Source organism: Taeniopygia guttata, chromosome 2 (genome assembly GCF_048771995.1).
Source record: "Taeniopygia guttata chromosome 2, bTaeGut7.mat, whole genome shotgun sequence".
In the NCBI taxonomy this organism is placed as follows: Eukaryota; Metazoa; Chordata; class Aves; order Passeriformes; family Estrildidae; genus Taeniopygia; species Taeniopygia guttata.
In genome coordinates this window covers 3,734,994-3,755,228 of record NC_133026.1, presented here as the reverse complement: position 1 = coordinate 3,755,228, position 20,235 = coordinate 3,734,994, and the positions used below count along the sequence as shown (strand labels likewise).

Here is a 20,235-nt window from a genome sequence, read left to right as displayed (position 1 = left end):
ATAAATGCTTCAAATCAGCAACTGAGAGGAGAAAGAGAAGTCAAAAAGCAGGTGAAAGATGCTAAGAGAAGCTGAAGAAGTGAGGTCTGGCTCTTGCTTTGGAACATGAACTCTTGTTCTTTATATCACTGTGCTCTGCACACCCTGAGTCTGGCAGTGCTTGTAAGTAATTGCATGAAAAAAAAGCTTTTACATCATTGTGTTTCAATAATTGTTCATTTCCTTGTGGGAGCAGATGGTCAGATACAGCTTTATTTTTATATTTTTTAAATGAGTTTCTTTTCTCTCTGTTTGCTTTGGATTCCAGTTAAACAAGGCAAGATGCAATGAAAAGTGTGAACAGCAGCAGAAGGGACCCACATTTATATCAGTTTATTTCTCTGCTTTCTTATGACACACTCAGTAAAGAGAAACACATAAAGAGAAACTCTTATTTTCTATGTGGGGGCTTTGAAAGACAGCAGCAAAGAAGAAAAAACTGGAGGAGGGCTGTTACACCAGATGAGTTTTGACAGAATTTTCTTTCATTTCAGATTCTGCAGGTTTTTTGTTACAATTTCATCTGCCTTAGTGGCAGAACTGATATTATTTGGCATGTGAGCAGCTGAGATGCTTCAGGTAACAAGAGTGGAAGCAGCAGAGATGTTTAGGGCAGATTTAGAAAGAGCCAAAGCCATTAAAAAGCTTGGAGGTCTTGGAGATATCTCAATTTGGACAGAGATTGCTAAACCAAGATCCAGGATCACACCAGTATCAGGAAAGTTTTGTGCAAATCGAGGGCAGGGTATTATCTTTGCATTTGAGAATAATCACATCTTCAGCATCTTCCTTTTGCCTCCTCTACATCCTTTCTTCTTTCCTGGGAATCTCTTCCCTGAAGTGACATTTCATGAGGGGTGGCACAGCAGCTTGGTTTATTTTCTTCATTGAGGAAAATAAACCACTGTGAAATGGCTGAATAGACTTTTTGCTGATGTGAAACAAGAGATTCCTCTGTACCACCTGTGTGACAAACCAACTTCCCTGTAGTAAGAGTAGATCAGTGTGATTGTTCTTAAGTAGAATATTACTATTTAGTGCTAATGGTTCAAAATATGACTGAAAGTCTCTGTAAGAACCTGCCCCATTTACCCAAGAGAAACAGAATTTTTTTCTACAAAGTTGGGCTGCTTGCTATATTATTATATACTGATCAAAACCCAGTCTATGTGTTAGTGTATAATGAAAACCTCCTAGCATGTGTTGCCTATTAGAGGATAGAGAAACAATCATCATTGGAGTATAAAATTGTAGAAAAGCAGCCCTCTGTTTTTTTTTGGTTTTTTGGTTTTTGGTTGGGTTTTTTTGGTTTTTTTTTTTGTGGGTATAATTTTTTCATATGCTTTCTCTGGAAAACATGAACTCAGCTCCTGGAGAGGTTTGGAATGCTTAAGAAACTGACTCTCATCTCCTTAAACTGGGGTCTGCTAGAGGTAAAGTGCTTTGAGGTGATAAATATACCTAAAACACAGCCTGGGAGTGGAATAAATCTTCCTAGTTTATTTAACCTGAGTTACTGTCGTATCAGATCGGGCACTCAGTGTCTGCTCAGGCAGTGGTTAGGGCTGACTTGAAAATAAGCTGTGACAGCACCTCCTAAGGCTGGTTCTTCTTGAAGGAAGAGGCTACAGTTTAAATACCTGGTACTTGATCAGCCTCATCTTTTCATTCGAGATGCATGTGCTAAATTAAGTGTTCTCACAGTCTGGAGACTTAGAAAGTAAAAGGGGAAAAAAAGAATTTCCTGGAGTTTCCTGGACTGGTGAATGAGCCAAACAAGCTTTGCTCTTGTCATGAACATTTCAGAGAGCAAAGAGAGTTTTGACAGGCAAAATCTAGCAATGCTTTTTGCCAGGAGAAATAATTTAGAATAGTGCAAATGGGTGCATTTCCTCCTGCTGAGGTTTTTCTGGGCACAGTTCACAGAACCAAGAGAATGTTGTAAAAGAGATTTTCAGTGAATAGTTCAACTGTTTTTTCTACTGACTAATAAAGCTACTTCTTGCAATAGCTGTCATACACTGTGGTTAGGGTATTTTCCTGCAGTTACTGTCCAGGGTGAGTACAAGGGGAGAAATAACTTATGTTGGCATGAAAAGAGGCATCAAGACAGCAAAGCTTTTCAAGACAGATGCTAATTTTCTGTAATTCTCACATTGCATTTTTTAGTGAAGAGAAATGTGGGATCTCCCCAGACCCTCTGGTTTAACTGATCTGGATGACATCCCTGGGGCATCCCACAGATTTCCTCCTCCTTGGGCAGGGCCATGTCTGTTCTCTACTCCATCCATGCATGCATGCATGCATGCATGCATCCATCCATCCATCCATCCATCCATCCATCCATCCATCATCCATCCATCCATTTATCCATCCATCCATCATCCATCCATCCATCCATCCATCCATTCATCCATCCATCCATCCATCCATCCATCATCCATCCATCCATCCCTCATCCATCATCCATCCATCCATCCATCCATCCATCCATCCATCCATCCATCCATCCATCCATCCATCCATCTACAGTTACCCTCCTCTCATACACACCGAACCTTCAGCCTGGAGAAGGAGACCTGCTTTTCACTTCTGCCTTAAACTGTTCCATGGCACTGCTGTCTGCAAATTTGGCAGGAAAACCACATCCTCCTAAAAGTGCAGTAAATGGGAAGCAGATGATCTTGCAGGGCATACATGTGGAGATAATGACATTTTTAACTACCAGGGCCCAAACCCCAGAAAAACAAAGGCTGTGTAATTAATGCAGTGTTTTCCAACAGCCTGAGAGCCTCAAATTTTTGGTCAATATGCAGTTCAAATGCTCTGCAGGCCAACATGAGACATGGACATTAACATGGAGGGGAAACACTAGCATATTGGAAAGGATAAAATCTGCCCTCTGAATGAACTGAAAGTCAGAGAGTTATTTTCCAAATTCCCTGAATATGAATCTTCTCTGGGTGGAAGCAAACTGAGCCATATGCCAGCCACCTGTTCACCATGCAAGTCTCACCCTGGGCTTATTTTCTGTTTTGTCTCTGTTTTTGTGTCTATATTCACACATGCAGAGCACACCAGCACCAGTGGCCAGGGCATAGAGATAAAAGTCAGAGTGTCTCTGATCACGACTCATCTTTTGTGACTGGGGACAGAGGTTAAAGCTGGACAAGGCACACCTTTTTTTAATTTATGTGAAATAGTCCTGTGCACTCCTGCCTAGTGGGAGCATCCTCACTAGTCTGGGTGTAACAGCCTGGGCAGATTTTGTCCTTGACTACCCAAAGTTCTCTGGATACCTTCAGATCCTTCTGTGGTTCCCATATAAGTCTAAATAAGGACTAAAGAACTGAATGTCTCCTGCTATTAAAACTCTGTGTGTCACTTTTTCCTTTACACCATCATACCAAACCAACAAATGCTTTGGTGCAGAGTGCTTTTTTTGTTCACCAATAAAGGAATTTTGCCTCCTACCCTGTGTAGAGAAAGGCAGATGGCAGAAGGGAGAGAACAGATTCACTCCTTTTGGAGTGAAGAGCTCTTTCAGGAGACAGGTTTGCAGCAATTGTCTGTGACTTCATGATGATGCTTCTTTGGAGGTTGGCAGGGCTTTGTCTGTGCACAGGTTCCTGCAGCACTGAGCCCTTCACTGATAAGAAAATGAGCCTGACCAGGTGCAGTGTGCCTTTCTAGAGCCATATTTAACACTATCTAGCTAAAGTTAGGGTGGAAATGAATCCTGCACTCAAACTCAGGCTCTAGCAAAGAGATCTTTTATTATGAATGTAGCCAGAGGAGTTTATAAACTTTCCAGTACAGAGCTGTAACTACCAGCTTGTGCAGAGACAGTAGCAGCCTTTGGATGGAAACCCCCACCACTGTTTTATGTCCTTAAACCAGCCTTGTTGGATGAAAAAGTATGTCTGGAGTTAATGCCTGATGAGATCCCATCCAATATCCCTTCCAACTAATCCCCCAAAACTCTCCTACCTTTAGGTTGCTGGCAATGTCCACCCAGAATGTGATTTAATGGTAGAGCTGAAGAAAAAGGAGGCTGAATGTCTGGAGGCCCCACAAGAACATGGAAATGCAACATCACCAGGTATCCCTCCATGTGTGAGGGAGAGGGAAGGGACCAGAGTCAGGACATGGCCAGGCTGCCAAAGGACATGAGGGTTTTATTTATGGTCCCATTGCTGCTGTCTTGTCAGCTCTTCTTCCATCTACTCCCATTCCTTCACATTATTTTCTTTTTTCCAGTGTCCTTCCCATTCAAATATGGACAGTCAATTTATCAGAGTGAATTCTTGTGCCCTTGTCCCATTCCTTGGCATCATGCTTGCTTGTTTGTGAGGGTATGTTGATCTTTAAAAATAGGGCAACCCCTGAACAATTATGATGATCTGATCCTTTTTTCTTCCATCATCACTCTTCATTTATTGCATTCTTTCTGAAAACTCACCTCAGTCTAACACAGGGGTCTAACTAAAGCAGATTAAATAGCACTCTGGAGGTGTTTATTTCTCATAATAAAACCTGTGGCTAAACTATTTTTATAAGATATGGAAGGGGTGGAGTGGCAAAGTTTAAAAAAGTTTGGGGTTTTATTTTGCTCAAATTTAACCATGCTTAAAAATATATTTCACTTTCTGCCTGAGGTTGCAAGAGAACTTGGGACAAATTGCTGTGCTGGCCAGAGGCAGATGCTGGAGAGATTCTTGCCTTACCATGTCCAAACATCCTCTTTCACTTCATGAAGGAGCCAGGTGATGTCCTACCATGGTTACTGTGTTGTGTGTCTGTCAAGAACATTTCTAAAAAGGGAGGGTGAAGACAGATAATTTCATGTTCCCATGAGCTGGAACAGACAAGTACTGCAAAGGCTTTAGGAGGATCTTAGCAGTTCTTCTCATTTTTTAAGGATTATCCATAACAGGATTTGATTTCCATTGTTTCTGATGAGGCCCTGGATCAAAAATATACTGAAACACAAGGAGTGATTCCTTGGTTTCCATGTGCTTTGGGATCAGTTTGTTGTGTGAGTTTCCTACAAAGCTCATCTGGAGGATGTCTAGGTCAGAACTTAAGCTTGGGGTTTCTTGAGATTTATGCTGTGTAGGGTGTGGGATGAAATGAAAGGCAGAGGAATGAACAATGTGATTGTTCTTTAAAACCAAGGTTGGAGATAGAAAGCAGAATTTAGGCCTTGGAGCAGCACATGTGCTGCAAAACTGCAAACAAATGCCTTTGTGCCTGCTTCCTCTCTGCATGAGCATGGCCAATACCAAAATGTGAGCCCACAAGGAGCAAACCACCCTCCATGAACGACCTGGATTTGGCAGTTCTACAAGAAAAAGAAACTGCAAAGCCCAACCTCTGCCACATCCAACACATGCTAGTTATAAACAAGGGATAAGGAAAATCCCTTTCATCTGTGCAGATTCATTTCCTGCCCTGAGATTCTCGACTTCTCCTTCGTCTGACTCATAAATATTTTTTGTGGAAGCGTGCTGTCCTCGTGGAAGGGGCTGCTTATCCCAGTTTCTGATCTCCTAGGGAAGCATTAGCCCCAGGGGAGGTGGGAATGAGAAGGGATCTGGGAGAAGGGTCAGTGCTGTGCAGAGCAGAAATTTATGGAACAGTGGTTCCCAATTTCTGCAGTGTGCCTGATATAATTCCTTCCTTAGTCCTTCCCATCACCTCTTCCTTCTCTCCCTTCTTCCCATTGTTTGTCTACAAATAAAATACAAAATTTTGTGTCTGATGACCTGAATGTGCATGGGAAAATTGTCCTACTGACTCTGTGAGATGCTAATGATCCTCTTCTCCTGGTACAACTTTGTACCCGCCAGAGGTCTTCTCCTGGTTTTTGTTTTCCATATTATCTTGTCCTGCATTGAGAAAATCAAATACTTTTTTTTTTCAGCTGGGATTATAAAAAGAAACTGCACAAGAAAGGGCTGGTCTGACCCATTCCCTCCCTACCATGTGGCATGTCCAGTAGAAGATGAGATTCCTCTTGAAGAAGTAAGTTTAATTCCATAAATATACGTGAATGGTGTGCTGATGTTATAGTATTCCTTTCTGTTCCTGAAGGTCACTGAAGAGGGGAACTCACAAGAAGCTGAAATTTCTTTCTAAGTATAGGACATAATTCCAATATTTACTGTGGCCACCTATTTTGTAAGATGACTGAGAATGTTTTATTATTCAGGTGTAACAGTAATAAAGCCAGCTGCAAATGCACAAGTATAATTGACAAAGATGTAGCACAAAATGTTCAAAAAATTTCTATTAAGACATTTCAGTAATATCAGTCAGCAAGATGAATTTGTAGTATCACAGCATCAGTACAGAAAATATGCTATTAAAAGAGCACTGTTCCAAATTTAGCGATATCTAAGGAAAAGAGGGGTTTTGGGTGTCTCATCCTGCACGAAATATCTAATTCAACAATGGAAAAAAAATCCCAAAATCTCGTAATGTCTGCAATGCAGATCAGAATGTGACATATTTCTTCAGCCAGATTTTCACTGTTGGTGGTATCTTGACATTACAGGCACAGGGGAAATATAGTCCTTGACCCCTAATAAATAAGGATAAAAATATGGTTCATATCACCATGGGGAGATGTTGCACAGGGTGCCCAGAGAGGCTGTGGCTGCCCTGGATCCTGGACAGTCTCCAAGGCCAGGTTGGATGTGGCTTGGAGCACCCTGGGACAGTGGAAGTTTTCTCTGCCCATGGCAGGACGTGGCACTGGATGAGCTTTAAGATCCCTCCCAACCCATTTTGTGATGATTCCATTATTCTACCTAGAGGAAACTCCTCCATTGTAGGTTTGTCTATTTAAGGAGTTGATTATTTTGTGTTTTGCACAGATAATTTGTTGCCAGCTATGGTCAGCCTAGCACAGTTTTGATGTTTCTCACGGAGTGGTGCATCCAGACTTCCCAGCAAGCTTTGGAGCTCTGAGGTACTTCAGTGAGCTCTGGCTGGAATTGTGCATAGTCAGGGATTTGGGTAATCCTATACAACTCACAGCTCACCCACTAGACAAAAAAAAAAAAAAACCATTATGCCTTGTTTCTACCCCATTTAACTTCATCAGTCTCAACAGAATACTGTGAAAGTCAGAGCTAATTGCTGCACCGTGGATCTGTCTCAGTCCTTTGGTCAGGATCAGGTGGGAATTTTCCAGGGATATTTCTTGCCTGTCCCCACTTACTGCATTCACACTGAGGCATGCTCTCAGAAAGGATAATCTGGTTGCTTATGGATAAAATATAACTGGAAGGCAAATTCAGGGTGCACCTGCTGTGCTCTGACCAATAATAACAGCTCAGCCCGTTAGGTTAGACTGTGGATAATCATAAATCTGCACACTTGGATGCAAAGTCCTTGGCGTAAAAGGTTTCACTTTACTAATCCAAGAGTTGGAAGTAGATGATATTTGAGGTCCCTTCCAACCCAAACCAGTCAAGGATTTATGATTCTATGACCTGCTCTTTCTAAGGCAGGTATAGTGATAGATCCTTTTTGTTGGTCACAGAAATCAATAAGGTCTCATTTTCTAAAGACTTGAATTGTCTTCTGCGAGTGTTTTCCTTCATTAACTATAAAAGAAAAAGGATGAGAAAAAAAACATGTTTGTATTAAAAATTAAACAGATCAGCCCTGTGACCAGGTTCTTCTTGTTCTACTACAGATTCATATATAGGCAGCAAACTTTTAAGCACCTAAATAAATTAAATAAATGTCGATCTTTTAATGCCTAAAGTTCCCCTTAAGGCTCAAAATGAGCATCTCCCCTTCCCCAAGTGAACTGTAGGAATGTACTGCACAGCTGTGCAGATTTTAGATTATAAAAACATTGAAATGGGACCCAAGAGACAGATCATGTTAGACTGGAGTTAGATTTGCAGCCTAGAGCTTGTTCATTCTGTTTTGTGCTTTCATCTGAGATAGTTGAAGTCAACTTATCCTCACTCAGGGATCGTGTCTGATAGAGGAGCCATTTGAATAGAAATGGATTTTGACTGGCATTCCAACTGAGCAGTAGTTGAGTTTGGCAGCAAGAAAAGCAGAGGAAAGAAACAACCCCAGAAAGAAAAAAAGAAAAAAAAACAAACAAAACCAAAAAACAACCCACCACAGCATAATAAAAATTGAAAGGAGGAATAGACAGCAAAATATAAAGTAAGGAAATAGAGAATAGAAAAGTGGAGAAAAATAGAGAAAGGCTGAGAGATTTCTGTATTCACCATGCTGCCAGCAGCATTGTCCTGCTACTACTGGGGAGAAAACATGGTATAGAACACAGCATTTATAAAATTTGCATAAGATTTTGAACTATGCCTTTTTGAAGGCTGCTGTGGGTTTTTATGGTTTCGTGAATGAGCTTCAAACGACCCTAATCAATACATGTTTCAGCACCAGACTGGGCTGTATCCACACAACTATGGAATGGGACTACACAAAAGAAACGTAATTAAGTTTAATTTAAGGTTAAATTAAGATATACATAATTAAGATTTAAGTTGAATTTTGCTGTAGGATTTGAAAAGGGGAAAAAAAGCAGTCAGCGACATCAACAGAATGGAAGCACCAAACAGAGCAAAACTAACAGAATCAGTAAAAAAGCTGTCATTTAACAGCAACTTGTGTGACAAATCATTCTCTTTTCTAGCAATCCTACTTTTATACTATAAAGATCATCTACACTGTGGGATACAGCGTGTCCATCACCTCCCTCATCATTGCTGTGACAGTTCTGATTGCATTCAGGTAAAGGTGTCCTCTAACCTCAATTCTTTTCATAGTTTTTAATTTCTTAGACGGTGGAATACAGCATTAGACATAACAAAATAATACAAATAGAAATTCAGGTGAATAAAACCAAAAAAATTTCAGCCATGTTGGTTAAATAATATGAAACTGAAGCTGGAAATTAAAAGGCATCAGAGAGAGCCAGGAACAAGAAGATTCAGATCTTGGAAATAAACCCTGGCTGTCTCTTGGCAAAACTCAGCAACTCACTTTGATCCTGAAGAACCAACAAAAAAATTTACTTGCTTTAGGCTGGAATCAAGATTTTTTCCATAAACTATGCATTCCTGGCTGTTATGGCTCCATGGAATTTTTAATAAGAATATACACAAAGGACTTGATTCTGAATAAACATTCCTATGGCATTGTATAGATTACTATTGAAACATTTACCACTAAAGACATGTTTTAAAGTTATTTTCAGAATTTTGTCACATTTGGTGAGAATTTTTTCTTACTGAGTTAGGTATTTTATAACTATTCTATAGGTATTTTCAGGTCTAATTAAGAGTATTTAATGTATTTTATCATTTAATGTAGATTTAATGTTTTCCACCACATGGGATTTATTTTATTAATTTTTGTTTATTTCTTGTATTCCTGTGAGACAAAAGAAAGGCAGGAGTTTTATTATTATGCTGTGAGAATCAGGATTCTCTAGGGAAAGTTTCTTGACCTCTGCTGGTTCCTAGTTCATGTCTGGAAGCCACCAGATATGTTTATTGACATCCACTCTGACCTCAGGAAAACAAACCAGCCCAAATGAGGGGAAAGAAAGAAACAATGGACATAAGGCAATGTAGTAATAGGGAGGAAAAAGTCATAATTAACAATAGGGTTGACATTTGAGGTCAGCAATAAAATTCGGCACACTCCAGGTGAACTTTCAGATTAGGTGACCCCCTGATTACTGGGTCTGGATAGAATTTGGCTTTTGGTGGAACTTTTTGATTATTAACTCAAATCCTCATCTCCAAATGAAAACATGAAGCTGTATAACTCCCTCCAAAATCTGTATATAATTACAGCAAAAATTTAATCTTAGTTAACTGGGACTTTAAGTTAGGTGTAAATTGAATTTAAAGTAGATGTTCAAATTGAATTTAAAGTAGATCTGCCAAATTGTTTTAAAGCTCTTCTGTGCTTTTACTTAATTCATCAAAATAACTTTGACAATGTAAGGCAGAAATTATAATTCTGGTTAACAAGTAAAGAGATTAAGATGTAGATTATGGCTGATTTGCTTCACATGAGGAAGTTTTCTGCCTCTTTCTGAAAGAGCTCAGTGGATCAAAAAGTTCTTCCTAAATGTGTCTGGAAGTACCTGAGATAAAACATGAGTTTATTGTTTATTTTAATTGCTGCCAGCACAAGTAAGTTAATTACCTCAGAGGGACTTATCTTCTTCTCTTGCAGGAGGCTTCGCTGTCCCAGGAATTATATCCATGTACAGCTCTTTTTTACATTCATCTTAAAGGGTATTGCCATTTTCATTAAGGATGCTGTCCTTTTCCAGGAGGAAGGCATTGATCACTGCAACTTCTCCACAGTAAGCACGTGAAAAGCAGAATATTGTTGTATTTGATGGTTTTATGTACCATTTATTTATGGTTTCACTTTTCTTCCCTCTTTTTCACTACTTATTGAGTTTTTTTTGTTTTCCCTTCTAACCTGGTAATGAAATTTATAAAATTCTTTAATTCAGTATATTTTACTTCCATAAATAGGTATATTATACCCTCCTATATTACAGCATCAATTTGTGATGTTGCAGTACTCTAAATGAAATTTGGACTTTCACATAGCAACAAAGTAGTATCACTACACTTATGTTTCAATAATCTGAAGCATAAAATTGAAGATCTCTAAGTACATCAAAGGACAACTTTTTAAGCTTATTCTTCTGGAAATGTCAGGTTTCCTGTTCTGGTTGGAAGCTCTATCTGTAAACCACAAAGCGCTCAAGGTACCAGGCAATGAATTGAGCATTCATCCAGCCCCAGATTTTGGCAATGGTTTTCAAGCAGAGTTTTATGGGATGGTTCTGCGCTGCCCACAGCAACACAGAATTTTAGAGCTGAGCATAAGGAGAAAAATGGGTCCTTGAACTTTTATTCAAGGAGCATTTGACACTGAAGGTACACTTAAGACAGTGAATTTGTGAGAGAACTCACATGCTTGGCAGCCCAAGTTACATTTCTAACACAGAGATAGAAAGCAAAATGCAGAGGGGATTCCAGGGCATTATGATGGTTAAAGACTTACTTCTCAGAAATCCATTTCACATTTGAAGCTCTCAGTTTAAACCTGAGTTAATCTTGTTCTTGGTAGAACTCAGGCAATATCACAGATGTCTACCTCATGGTCAAACCAAAGAGATGTTTCTCCATGCAATGCCTAAACTGTGACTTTCCTGCTCCTCAGACTGAATGCAAGATCTCCGTGGTTTTCTGCCACTACTTCATGATGACCAATTTCATGTGGCTGCTGGTGGAGGCTCTCTACCTAAACTGCCTGCTGCTCTCATCCCTGTCTCATGGAAGAAGATATTTTTGGTGGCTGGTTCTCTTTGGCTGGGGTAGGCACAGATTTTACAAGAGATTAGTGAATGTCAGGGTGTGAAATGAGGTTTTGCAGCCTGGAGAATATAAGGCTTCATAGAGACCACTGAGCAACTTCCAGGGGGTACAGGAAAACTGGAGAGGGACTTTTCCCAAGGAATGGAGTGATGGAACATGGAAATTCTCTACTGTGAGGGAGGTGAGACCCTGGCACAGGTTGCCCAGGGTGGCTGTGGACTCCCCATGCCTGGAAGTGTCCAAGGCCAGGTTGGATGGGGCTTGGAGCAGCCTGGGATGGTGGAAGGTGTCCTTGTGGGTTTGAACCAGGTGATTTTTAAGGTGCCTTCTCCCCCAAGCCATTCTATGACTCTATGATTCCATGATTCCATGGTTCTATGATTCTATGACTCTACAGTTCTATGGTTCTATGATTCCATGATCATTCCAATTAAAAATGCTGGATGTGGAACCCAACTGACCTAACTAAGGTACCTAACATGGGTGTTGCTTCCATTTTATTTTTATGTACGTATTAGCCAGAAGCAATCAAGAATTTTATGGCAACAAAGCCCCTGTGAAAGGGGTGGAAAATCAATTATACTTGAGAATGCACAAGTAGACACCCTCCAGTCTTAACCTTCTTCACCCCACTGAAAACATGGTCACCTCTAAGGAGTTATCACAAACACCAGAGTTCAATGGGCCTTGCTGCTGTTTGTGCAGAATGGTTACACAGGTTGGGAAAGGGAATTGTTTTTTCCTGAGCAGATTTTTTTTTTTTTTTTTTTTTTTAATTCCTGGTATTTCTACAGTCCATCTTTTGCACTGAGATATTGTATGAATGAAGCACCTCTGTCCACTAATAACAAGACAGGCAGTGAATCAGCAATATCTCCCCTCTGATTTTGTTATTGATTCTGTCTGGAATAAATGGAATTGTTCAGACTTAGAAATCTGAAATCAAGTGGGTGCCCACAGAGAGTTGATGTGGGAAGGAAAAAGCAGAGCACTCCTCTATGGCAGGTGAATGCACTTGGCCAGAGGAATTTTTTGTTGCTTCAGGGAGGGAATTCCATGCCTGTTGCCACCAAAGATTGAGCTAGGCCTGACAACTTAGCAAACAGAATCATGTTTTGTGTTTTAGGGACTGTATTTAAAACAATTTCTGTTACAGAAGCTGACCCCAAAAGGTAATTCCAGCTCTCAAAAATGATTGATCTTCAGCATTGCAGCAGAGTTTCAGTGGACAAGGTTTGGATTAATTATACCTTATTTTAAAATATCTGATAGGTTTTCCAGCACTTTTCACCCTTATATGGATATTGACAAAATTCTACTTTGAAGACACAGCGTAAGTCATTGTTTCCCACATTATTCTATACTTTTGGGTTGTATTTTTAATTGATTGCAGTGATTACATACATGTCTTTTTCTAAACTTACTATCATATTCACAGATGCTGGGATGTTAATCACGGCTCTCCTTATTGGTGGCTAATCAAAGGACCAATTATAATTTCTGTGGGGGTAGGTACTTCTGAGTTTGCTGATATTACTTAGAAGAAAAAAAGGCTTTTGTATTAAAATACAACTCTTTGATGAGTTGTAGGAAGAGGAATAGTAAATTTCTATTGTTAACTACCTGTGTCCAGTGCAAATTAAAATGTTTGTCTTTGAAACAAATTAAAACTTTCCTAGAATTGTCAGTTTAGTTAAAATTAATAGTGAGTGGACTAAACACGCCTTATAATATTTGAAAAAAAATATTTTAGCATAAAGCTCAGAGTCAGCCATAAATTTTAAAACAAAACTTTCAAGGGAAATAAGTTTCTGTTCAGAGCTGAAAACTCATAACAGCTCTTGAGCCTGACATTTATTAAATAAATTGATGGGTTTTAAATTATTATCATAAATGTTTGCTCCCACAAGTCATTAAACCCAAGCAGTGTTTGAGAAAGCAGTTAATGGATAACCTTAAGGTCAGCTATAAAAGCCTTTTTTTAATTGAAGAACAGATGCATGCAAATGAGGGGTTTGGAATCACAGAATGCTTTGGATTGGAAGGGACTTTAAAGATAAACACAAACAATGTGAGTGAAGAATTTCAAGTTGAATTCTGATGAGAGCTCACTGGGTTTCAATAAAATATTTCATGTCCTTCTACCTCTGTAATTTCTTCTGCTGGAATTCACATAGAGCATCACTAATAGATAGAATGAGGTTGGACTTTCTGGTAAAATGAGGACATTCTTGGACAAAATTAAACATTCAGCCTCACCAATGGAAGGGCTGGTGTGTACAGGCACTCAAAATAAATGCATGGGGAGAATCCCTCTGGTCGTGGAGAGCTGAGCAGCCTCACAGATTATGCATAAAGCTGCGCCAAATTACAACTGTAGAAGAATTGATCTGCAAGTTAGGATTAATTCTAACTGCTTTGGAGATGAGCTAATGCCCCTCAAGGGCTCCTTCAGAGCCAGCAAAGTGAAATATGCACTTTTGGCAAGTGATTCACCTGATTTAACACAAATATCTACCTTGGGAGGAGGTGACCTGCCCCCAAGCCCACCTGAAGCTCTAGTAACTCTCCTGGCTGATTCCCCACCGACTGCAAGGCAGAACAGGGTGATCAGCTCTGATAGAAATATCTCATTGTAGAGGTATTTAGGCAGAAAAATTCTATTAATAGTGCCCAGAGAGAACAGCAAGAATTTAATGCAATATTTGTCCCTAAGGAGATTCCAACTGATTTGAGCTACAGAAGGTAAAAGAGAGTCACACAAGCTAGTGACGAAAATATTTAGCTGAATGAAGTGAAAGTCTCCAGTTTTCATCTTCAGCCATTTCTTCAAGCAGGAATGCAACTCATTTAAATACTTGAATGCTGCAAGCAGGTATAGCATTAATGACCTTACATTGAAACTGCAGAAATTACAGTGTAACTAAAATTAAAAACAAACAAACAAATGAAAAACAACAACAACAACAAAAACCCACCAGATTTTTACTGCAAAGTTTTACATCAGAAATTAACCTTTTCTTTTCCTTCTCTTCCACCCCTCAAATGCTGTGAACAGGTCAATTTTATCCTATTTATCAACATCATCAGAATTTTGCTGAAAAAACTAGACCCTAGACAAATCAACTTCAATAATTCTTCTCAGTACAGGTGATGTATGGAATAATTTTTAAAAACTCAATTATTTTAGTTATAATAATAAAAATTATGTTGTATTTTCTAAACAGAGAAGTACTTGCTCAGTGTCACAGACAGGCTCAGTTTAACTGGTATTAAATTTTAGAATTCTCAACCTTCTCCCATTCCAAAGGAAATTAGTCAAAGGTTGAGATATAAGTCACCTCATATTAGCCAATAGGATGTATTCAGATCAGCTCAGATGTCTGCCTTCCAATTAAAATCAATGGGGAGACAACTAAATTAACTGAATTGGCATTAAACCTATTATTTAGGACAGGAATGATGATCCTCTATAGCTGCCTTTCTCTGTATGAGAACTGCAAAGGAAGCCAGCATATTTATTTCTATTTTATATATATATTTGTATATACTAGTTTCTTTTTCACTTCTGCTCACTACTGTGGCACACTGAGTACATTAGTTTTTGCTTAGAAAAATAATAGTACCTTATTTCTTCTCATCTCCTGTGCTAGACGTCTCTCAAGGTCGACTCTACTTCTAATTCCTTTATTTGGAACCCATTACATTGTCTTCAACTTCCTCCCAGAATATACCAGCCTGGGGGTTCGGCTTTATTTGGAGCTCTGCATTGGATCTTTTCAGGTAAAGTTACCACAGATCCTTTGGTTCCTTCTTACCAGTTTTTCTATTTTAGCCTTGTGTCCTCATGACAACAAAAATTGCACAAAAAGAATCCTCAGGTCCTGAAACCAGTGTCTGCTCACAAAGTTCCTGGTTCTTTGCTGAGATAAAATGTCTGAAGAGGTGACAAATCCTACCTGGCTCTAGGCTGGCCTCCAGATTTTACAAATACAAAATTTCAGATAAATGTGTAAATTGAATGGGGGGCCAAAGTCAAGCATGGAAAATCTTCCTTGATACCAGTACTTGTCCACCTGCATTCTCTGACCACTAACAAATTCAAGCTAACTTGGGTTGATTTAAATCCTCCAGAGGCAATCAAAGCTGTAGGTCCAGCCCCCTTGCTAATTCTTTGTCAAAGAATAATTTGATAATTAAACATAAGCATCAAGAAGTGCCTGGTGTGTGCACCAGCCCCACACATTCCTTGCTGTCCCAAGGAATGCCACATCCCTTCCCCTCCTGCAAATGCCTCCCACTGCTCTGGATTGGCACAGCTTGAGGAACTTGATGCCAACAAGAAAAGCTCCTGCTCTGATGTCCCCTCCAGGTGGTTTTGCTCCCTGAGTTATGAGCTGGACAGGACCGAATTTCCCTTTGCTTCCCTCCCGTTTCCTGTGCTGCACCTCAGCCCAAAGCAGCAGGTGTGGGAATGCCTCCAAACCTCCCCAGGGAACAGATCTCTCCCTGGATGGTTCCATGGGATTGTTTATGGGATGGCTCTCAGGGAGCATCACCATCCATCCATGAGTTTTGTTCTGGTTTATTCCTCTTGAGGATTGAATCCATCGTGTCAGTCCTGCCCAACAAACCCTCTCCATCAATCCCAACCCTCTGTAAGGGGAGGGGACCTTCACTGAGTTAATGAATAGTTAACAAATTATTTAATGGAATAAAAGGTCGAGGTGTTGAGCCAAGATCTGACCATGTAGGTCCTTTGACCTCCTAGGCTTTGTCCTGGATTTACCTCAGTTCAGAATCTTAACAAATACATTCAATAGGCCAGAATTCGATCTCATCTGGAAACCTACACAGAGACAGAATTTGACTGGAGAGCTGTGTGAGCTCCATCCATGGATCTCCTTCAGCAGTCTTTTTTACTTTCTTTAGAGTGCATAAAGAATCAGCTGTCAGTGTGTTGGGCTGGAGAGTGGGCCACACTTCCATAATCATCAATCACAGTTGTGAATTCATAGCGTGGGACTGATTCTGGTGAAATGCCACTAACCAGGTGTTTATCTTTGAAGTTTTTCAGCTTTTTTGGAGATGCATAAATTATCTTCCAACTTCCAGCAATCTCCCACCTATAGTGATGCACACATACCATGAAGTTAGATAATGTAACTGGCTTTTTCAGACTGTGTTAACCCTCAAAACCTTTTCTTCTTGTCTTTTTTAGGGGTTTATTGTGGCAGTTCTCTATTGTTTCCTGAACCAAGAGGTAAGGAAACTATATCAGATATATCTTCTACAATATTGCCTACAGTGGCAAATATGTAGTTAATAATCAGTTTCATACAAAACATAACAAAATCTTTCATTTTCCTATGACTGTTACGTGGGTAACAATGTTGGTGAATTTCATTTCAATGATCTTCATGGGAATGAAGCCATCTAGTGGAGAAATGAACTTTTACTACTTTGCTATTCTGTCAAGTATTTTTGATCCTTTTGGCACATTTTTTGTCCTATAGCAGGGCTTGGAAAATCCCTGCTAAGTCCAGATCTGAAAATACAACTTTCTTCAGCGATGCAGAGAGATCTCAACTTACTAAAGGTCTATGTTTAAATTGGAAAAAATTTAAATGCATACCTTTCCCCAGTAGTGAAATATATTTTTTTACTATTTTTGACAGTTTCATGAAGCATCTCAGTATTTCTTCATGTTAAATGAAAATCTGGTTTTCTGTTTAGAATATTTAAGTCAGAATTTTACTGGTAAAATTCATGTAAAATTCTGGTAAATCTCGTTTCCTGTTTAGAATGTTTAAGCCAGAATTTCACTGATAAAATTTGAGTAAAATTCTTGTAAATCTGGTTTTCTGTTTAGAATGATTAAGTCTGAATTTTACTGTTGATTGGAGAGGAGTCTTTCCTTTTACCTTAGTGTCCAGGTCCATTTACACAGTCTAGATGTTATAATAACGCATCTTAAAGGAATTATACAGAAAACATGAAAATTTATCCTCCACATCTTAGAATATGTTGAAACTCAGGAATTTTCCCTCATTTTCTGGCTCCAGAGTAGCTGAGATTGCTCCTTTGGAATATGACTGGGGTTCAGTTTCAGACTAACACTCTGCAGGATTCTGTCTGTAGCACCTGAAAAGGAGAATCCTGTTCCATAGATGCCCACCCTTCTCCCCAGAAAGGGCATCCCTGGAGTGTCTGAGGTGTGTTTAGGAGATAAATCTCATCCCTGACCACTCTAGACTCCCTGGACTGTAGTGCTAAACTTTCATTTTCCAGTTTAAAGTCAAGGGCTGATTAAGCTTTCAAACAGTATTTAATCACCTACATGTGCCATAGGCCAAAGTTTCTGAATTCTATCAGAAATTTCTGAAATATTAAATTAATTTTTTTAAAATATATTAACATTCTTAGCCTTTTGGTTGAGTTTATGGCCATTAATTTCTGGCTGCTCTAATGATGCTTGTGTTTAGATAAAAATCTTGTTATTAGTTTATTAATAACCCTAATCCCTTCTAACCACAGACCACAGCTTCACATCCAGCTTGACTTCCCAGGCACACAGCACTTCCAGACAGAAATTCCCTCCCTATTAAACATCTGGGGAGGCACATTCCTAAAAAGAATCAGATGTGACAGGAGGATTTAGTGGGTGGCCTGGACCCACTCTGTGCTCCTGTGAACATGCCAGTACACCATGCACAACGACACAGCTGTCAACAACACACAGCAAATGCCTCCTGACTACTGCTGGCTTTCCCCTCATCATCTCAAATGGCAAAGCAGCATTAGTTCCCAGCCACAAATTGGTGAATGCTGATTAAGAAACTTGCTGCAGATTATACTTTTCCAGAAGCAGATGGAACCAAGACAACATCCCTTGGCAAGTGAGAAAGAGCAGGCGATGTGGAGAAAATATATTTAATTGTGTAGGCTACGTTGGTGAGATTGATGGTAGAATAAATATTCATGGGAATATTTAAAAAAAAAAAGGAGAAGGTTTATGAAAAAAGCTAAGATATTTTAGTAATGGAGAAAATGTTTTATAGTGCTAGAGACCTCAAGCTTAGTACTGATAGGACTTCAGGAGTTTTCATCAGTGCAGAAAGATGGCCATGCTGAGACAGGATTCCACTTCTCCCTATCAGCTAAAAAGGAAGCTGACTTGGACAGAGATGTTTAAAAATTTTATTCTTTTCTAGCCCCTCTTTCTGTCCTGCTTCTTTCCCATTATCTCCCCCCAGCAGAATCCAACCACAAAAAGCCTTTTCCTTTGTTCCGGAGGTGCAAACGGAGATCGGCCGGAGGTGGCACGGGAAGAGGTACGGGCTGGTGCCAGTGTGGAGGAGGACAAGGTGGACGGTGCCCTCCAGCTCTGGGGTGAAAATGACCACATCTGTGTGCTGAAAATGCCCTCAGGCTCTGGAGGGGAAAAAAACCCAACCAAACAAACTTTTACCAAACGTATTTATTACAGTTTATCCTGAGCAAATTGGTGGGGGATACTTCAATTCTGACCATGGGGTTTTTTTCTTAAGAGAAGCATTGCAGGGAGAGATTAAACCCTGACTGATCTTCTAAAGCAAAATAACCCTCTCAGTGATAACTCTGCAGCACAGCAAATATAAAAATCACTTATTCTGGTTAATTTCTACACTTTTACTGATAGAGCACAAAGTTTTTATGAATGCCACCAGCAGCACCCTCCAGTGACACCATAGATGACCACCTCTGGAAAACAGAATTCAATTCTAATTTACTGGGAGCTGGAGTCTACCCAGCTTCTTCAAGCTTTGTTCCATGGTTTGATTTCATAGACATATAAATAAGAAGCCCAAAGTCTTGCTGAACTGCATCACAAAAAGCCCTTTCATGTTGTCTTTTTACATTGTCTCTTTAGTAGCGAAAAGATTCAATTTCACCAGAAAACACTCTCAGGTTCTGATGTTATTTCAAGAGTTACAGGTTAGAAAATTTCTGGCAGCCAAGTAGCAGGAAAAGGAGGCATTGAGAAGGCCAAGGCTCCATACAAAAATCATTAAGGAAATTCTTTGCAAGGAAATGAAAAGAAAAAGCCAACTTTTACACAGAAAGAGAATGAGACCCCCAGGAGATGGATTGGGAGACTGCTGGGAATATTGCTAAATATTTTCTTACGTGTGACTGTTTTTGCTCTCCAGTGTTGTAAAATATTCAGAAGCTTGAAAATAAACTTGGATTCACAGTGTTTGTACTTGAGTGGTTTTGCTTTGGTTTATTTTGTTTTTGGGTTTTTCCCACAATGGTATTGTAACCTGTAGATTAAAAGATTGATTAAATTTTTCATGGGAATATCAGGGCTTGGAAAGGAGTGAAGAAAGTTAAGCTGTACCAACCAGTGAGGATCATTGCATCAATACACTTCTGAACATTTCAGTGAGCTGCCAAGTCTGATTAAAAACCAGAAATTTCCCTTTGCTGAATCCAGGTAATTACAGCTAACCTGAAGAAATGGAATGTTGTATAAAAGTTGACTGCTCAGGATTTTCCTCTTCCACTTTAAAAAAAAAAAAAAAAAAAAAAAAAAAAAAGAAGTGTGTGACTCCTTGGAAGACATTTTATAATGTGGAGACCATGACATTGTTTTTACTGGTTTCCTTCCATTATCCAGAAGAATTCAAGTTGATCTGGGTGAAAAGGACTAACAGAGAAAAGCCTTCACATGGCTTTCAGTGTCCCACAGCACCCAGCTCTGGTGGAAAAGTGGCATAACCAATAAACAGGAGCTCTTTCCTGG

General features: G+C 39.5%; 1 protein-coding gene across 2 annotated transcripts; it reads left to right on the top strand.

Annotated features, from left to right (window-relative positions):
• The first annotated feature begins 57 nt into the window (after positions 1 to 57).
• On the top strand, positions 58 to 19,673 carry GHRHR (growth hormone releasing hormone receptor). Of its 2 annotated transcripts, XM_041714329.2 has the most exons (13): positions 58 to 162; positions 4,036 to 4,141; positions 4,698 to 4,805; positions 5,966 to 6,066; positions 8,729 to 8,826; positions 10,285 to 10,417; positions 11,293 to 11,446; positions 12,720 to 12,780; positions 12,886 to 12,955; positions 14,506 to 14,597; positions 15,101 to 15,230; positions 16,669 to 16,710; positions 18,744 to 19,673. In XM_041714329.2, the coding sequence occupies exons 1-13, from the start codon at positions 106 to 108 to the stop codon at positions 18,864 to 18,866; spliced, it is 1,275 nt and encodes a 424-aa protein (XP_041570263.2). In that variant the 5' UTR covers positions 58 to 105; the 3' UTR covers positions 18,867 to 19,673. The 2 variants fall into 2 exon arrangements, with proteins under 2 accessions (XP_041570263.2, XP_072781280.1); XM_072925179.1 differs by lacking the exon at positions 4,698 to 4,805.
• The last annotated feature ends 562 nt before the right edge of the window (positions 19,674 to 20,235 follow it).

What these genes read in the sequence shown, in the direction of transcription:
- GHRHR (XM_041714329.2), top strand. Translation starts at nt 106, where the DNA reads ATGAACTCTTGTTCTTTATATCACTGTGCTCTGCACACCCTGAGTCTG. An exon ending in CCCTGAGTCTGGCAGTGCTT is followed by an intron (nt 163 to 4,035) that starts GTAAGTAATTGC and finishes TCCTACCTTTAG; the next exon opens with GTTGCTGGCAATGTCCACCC. An exon ending in TTCTACTTTGAAGACACAGC is followed by an intron (nt 12,781 to 12,885) that starts GTAAGTCATTGT and finishes TCATATTCACAG; the next exon opens with ATGCTGGGATGTTAATCACG.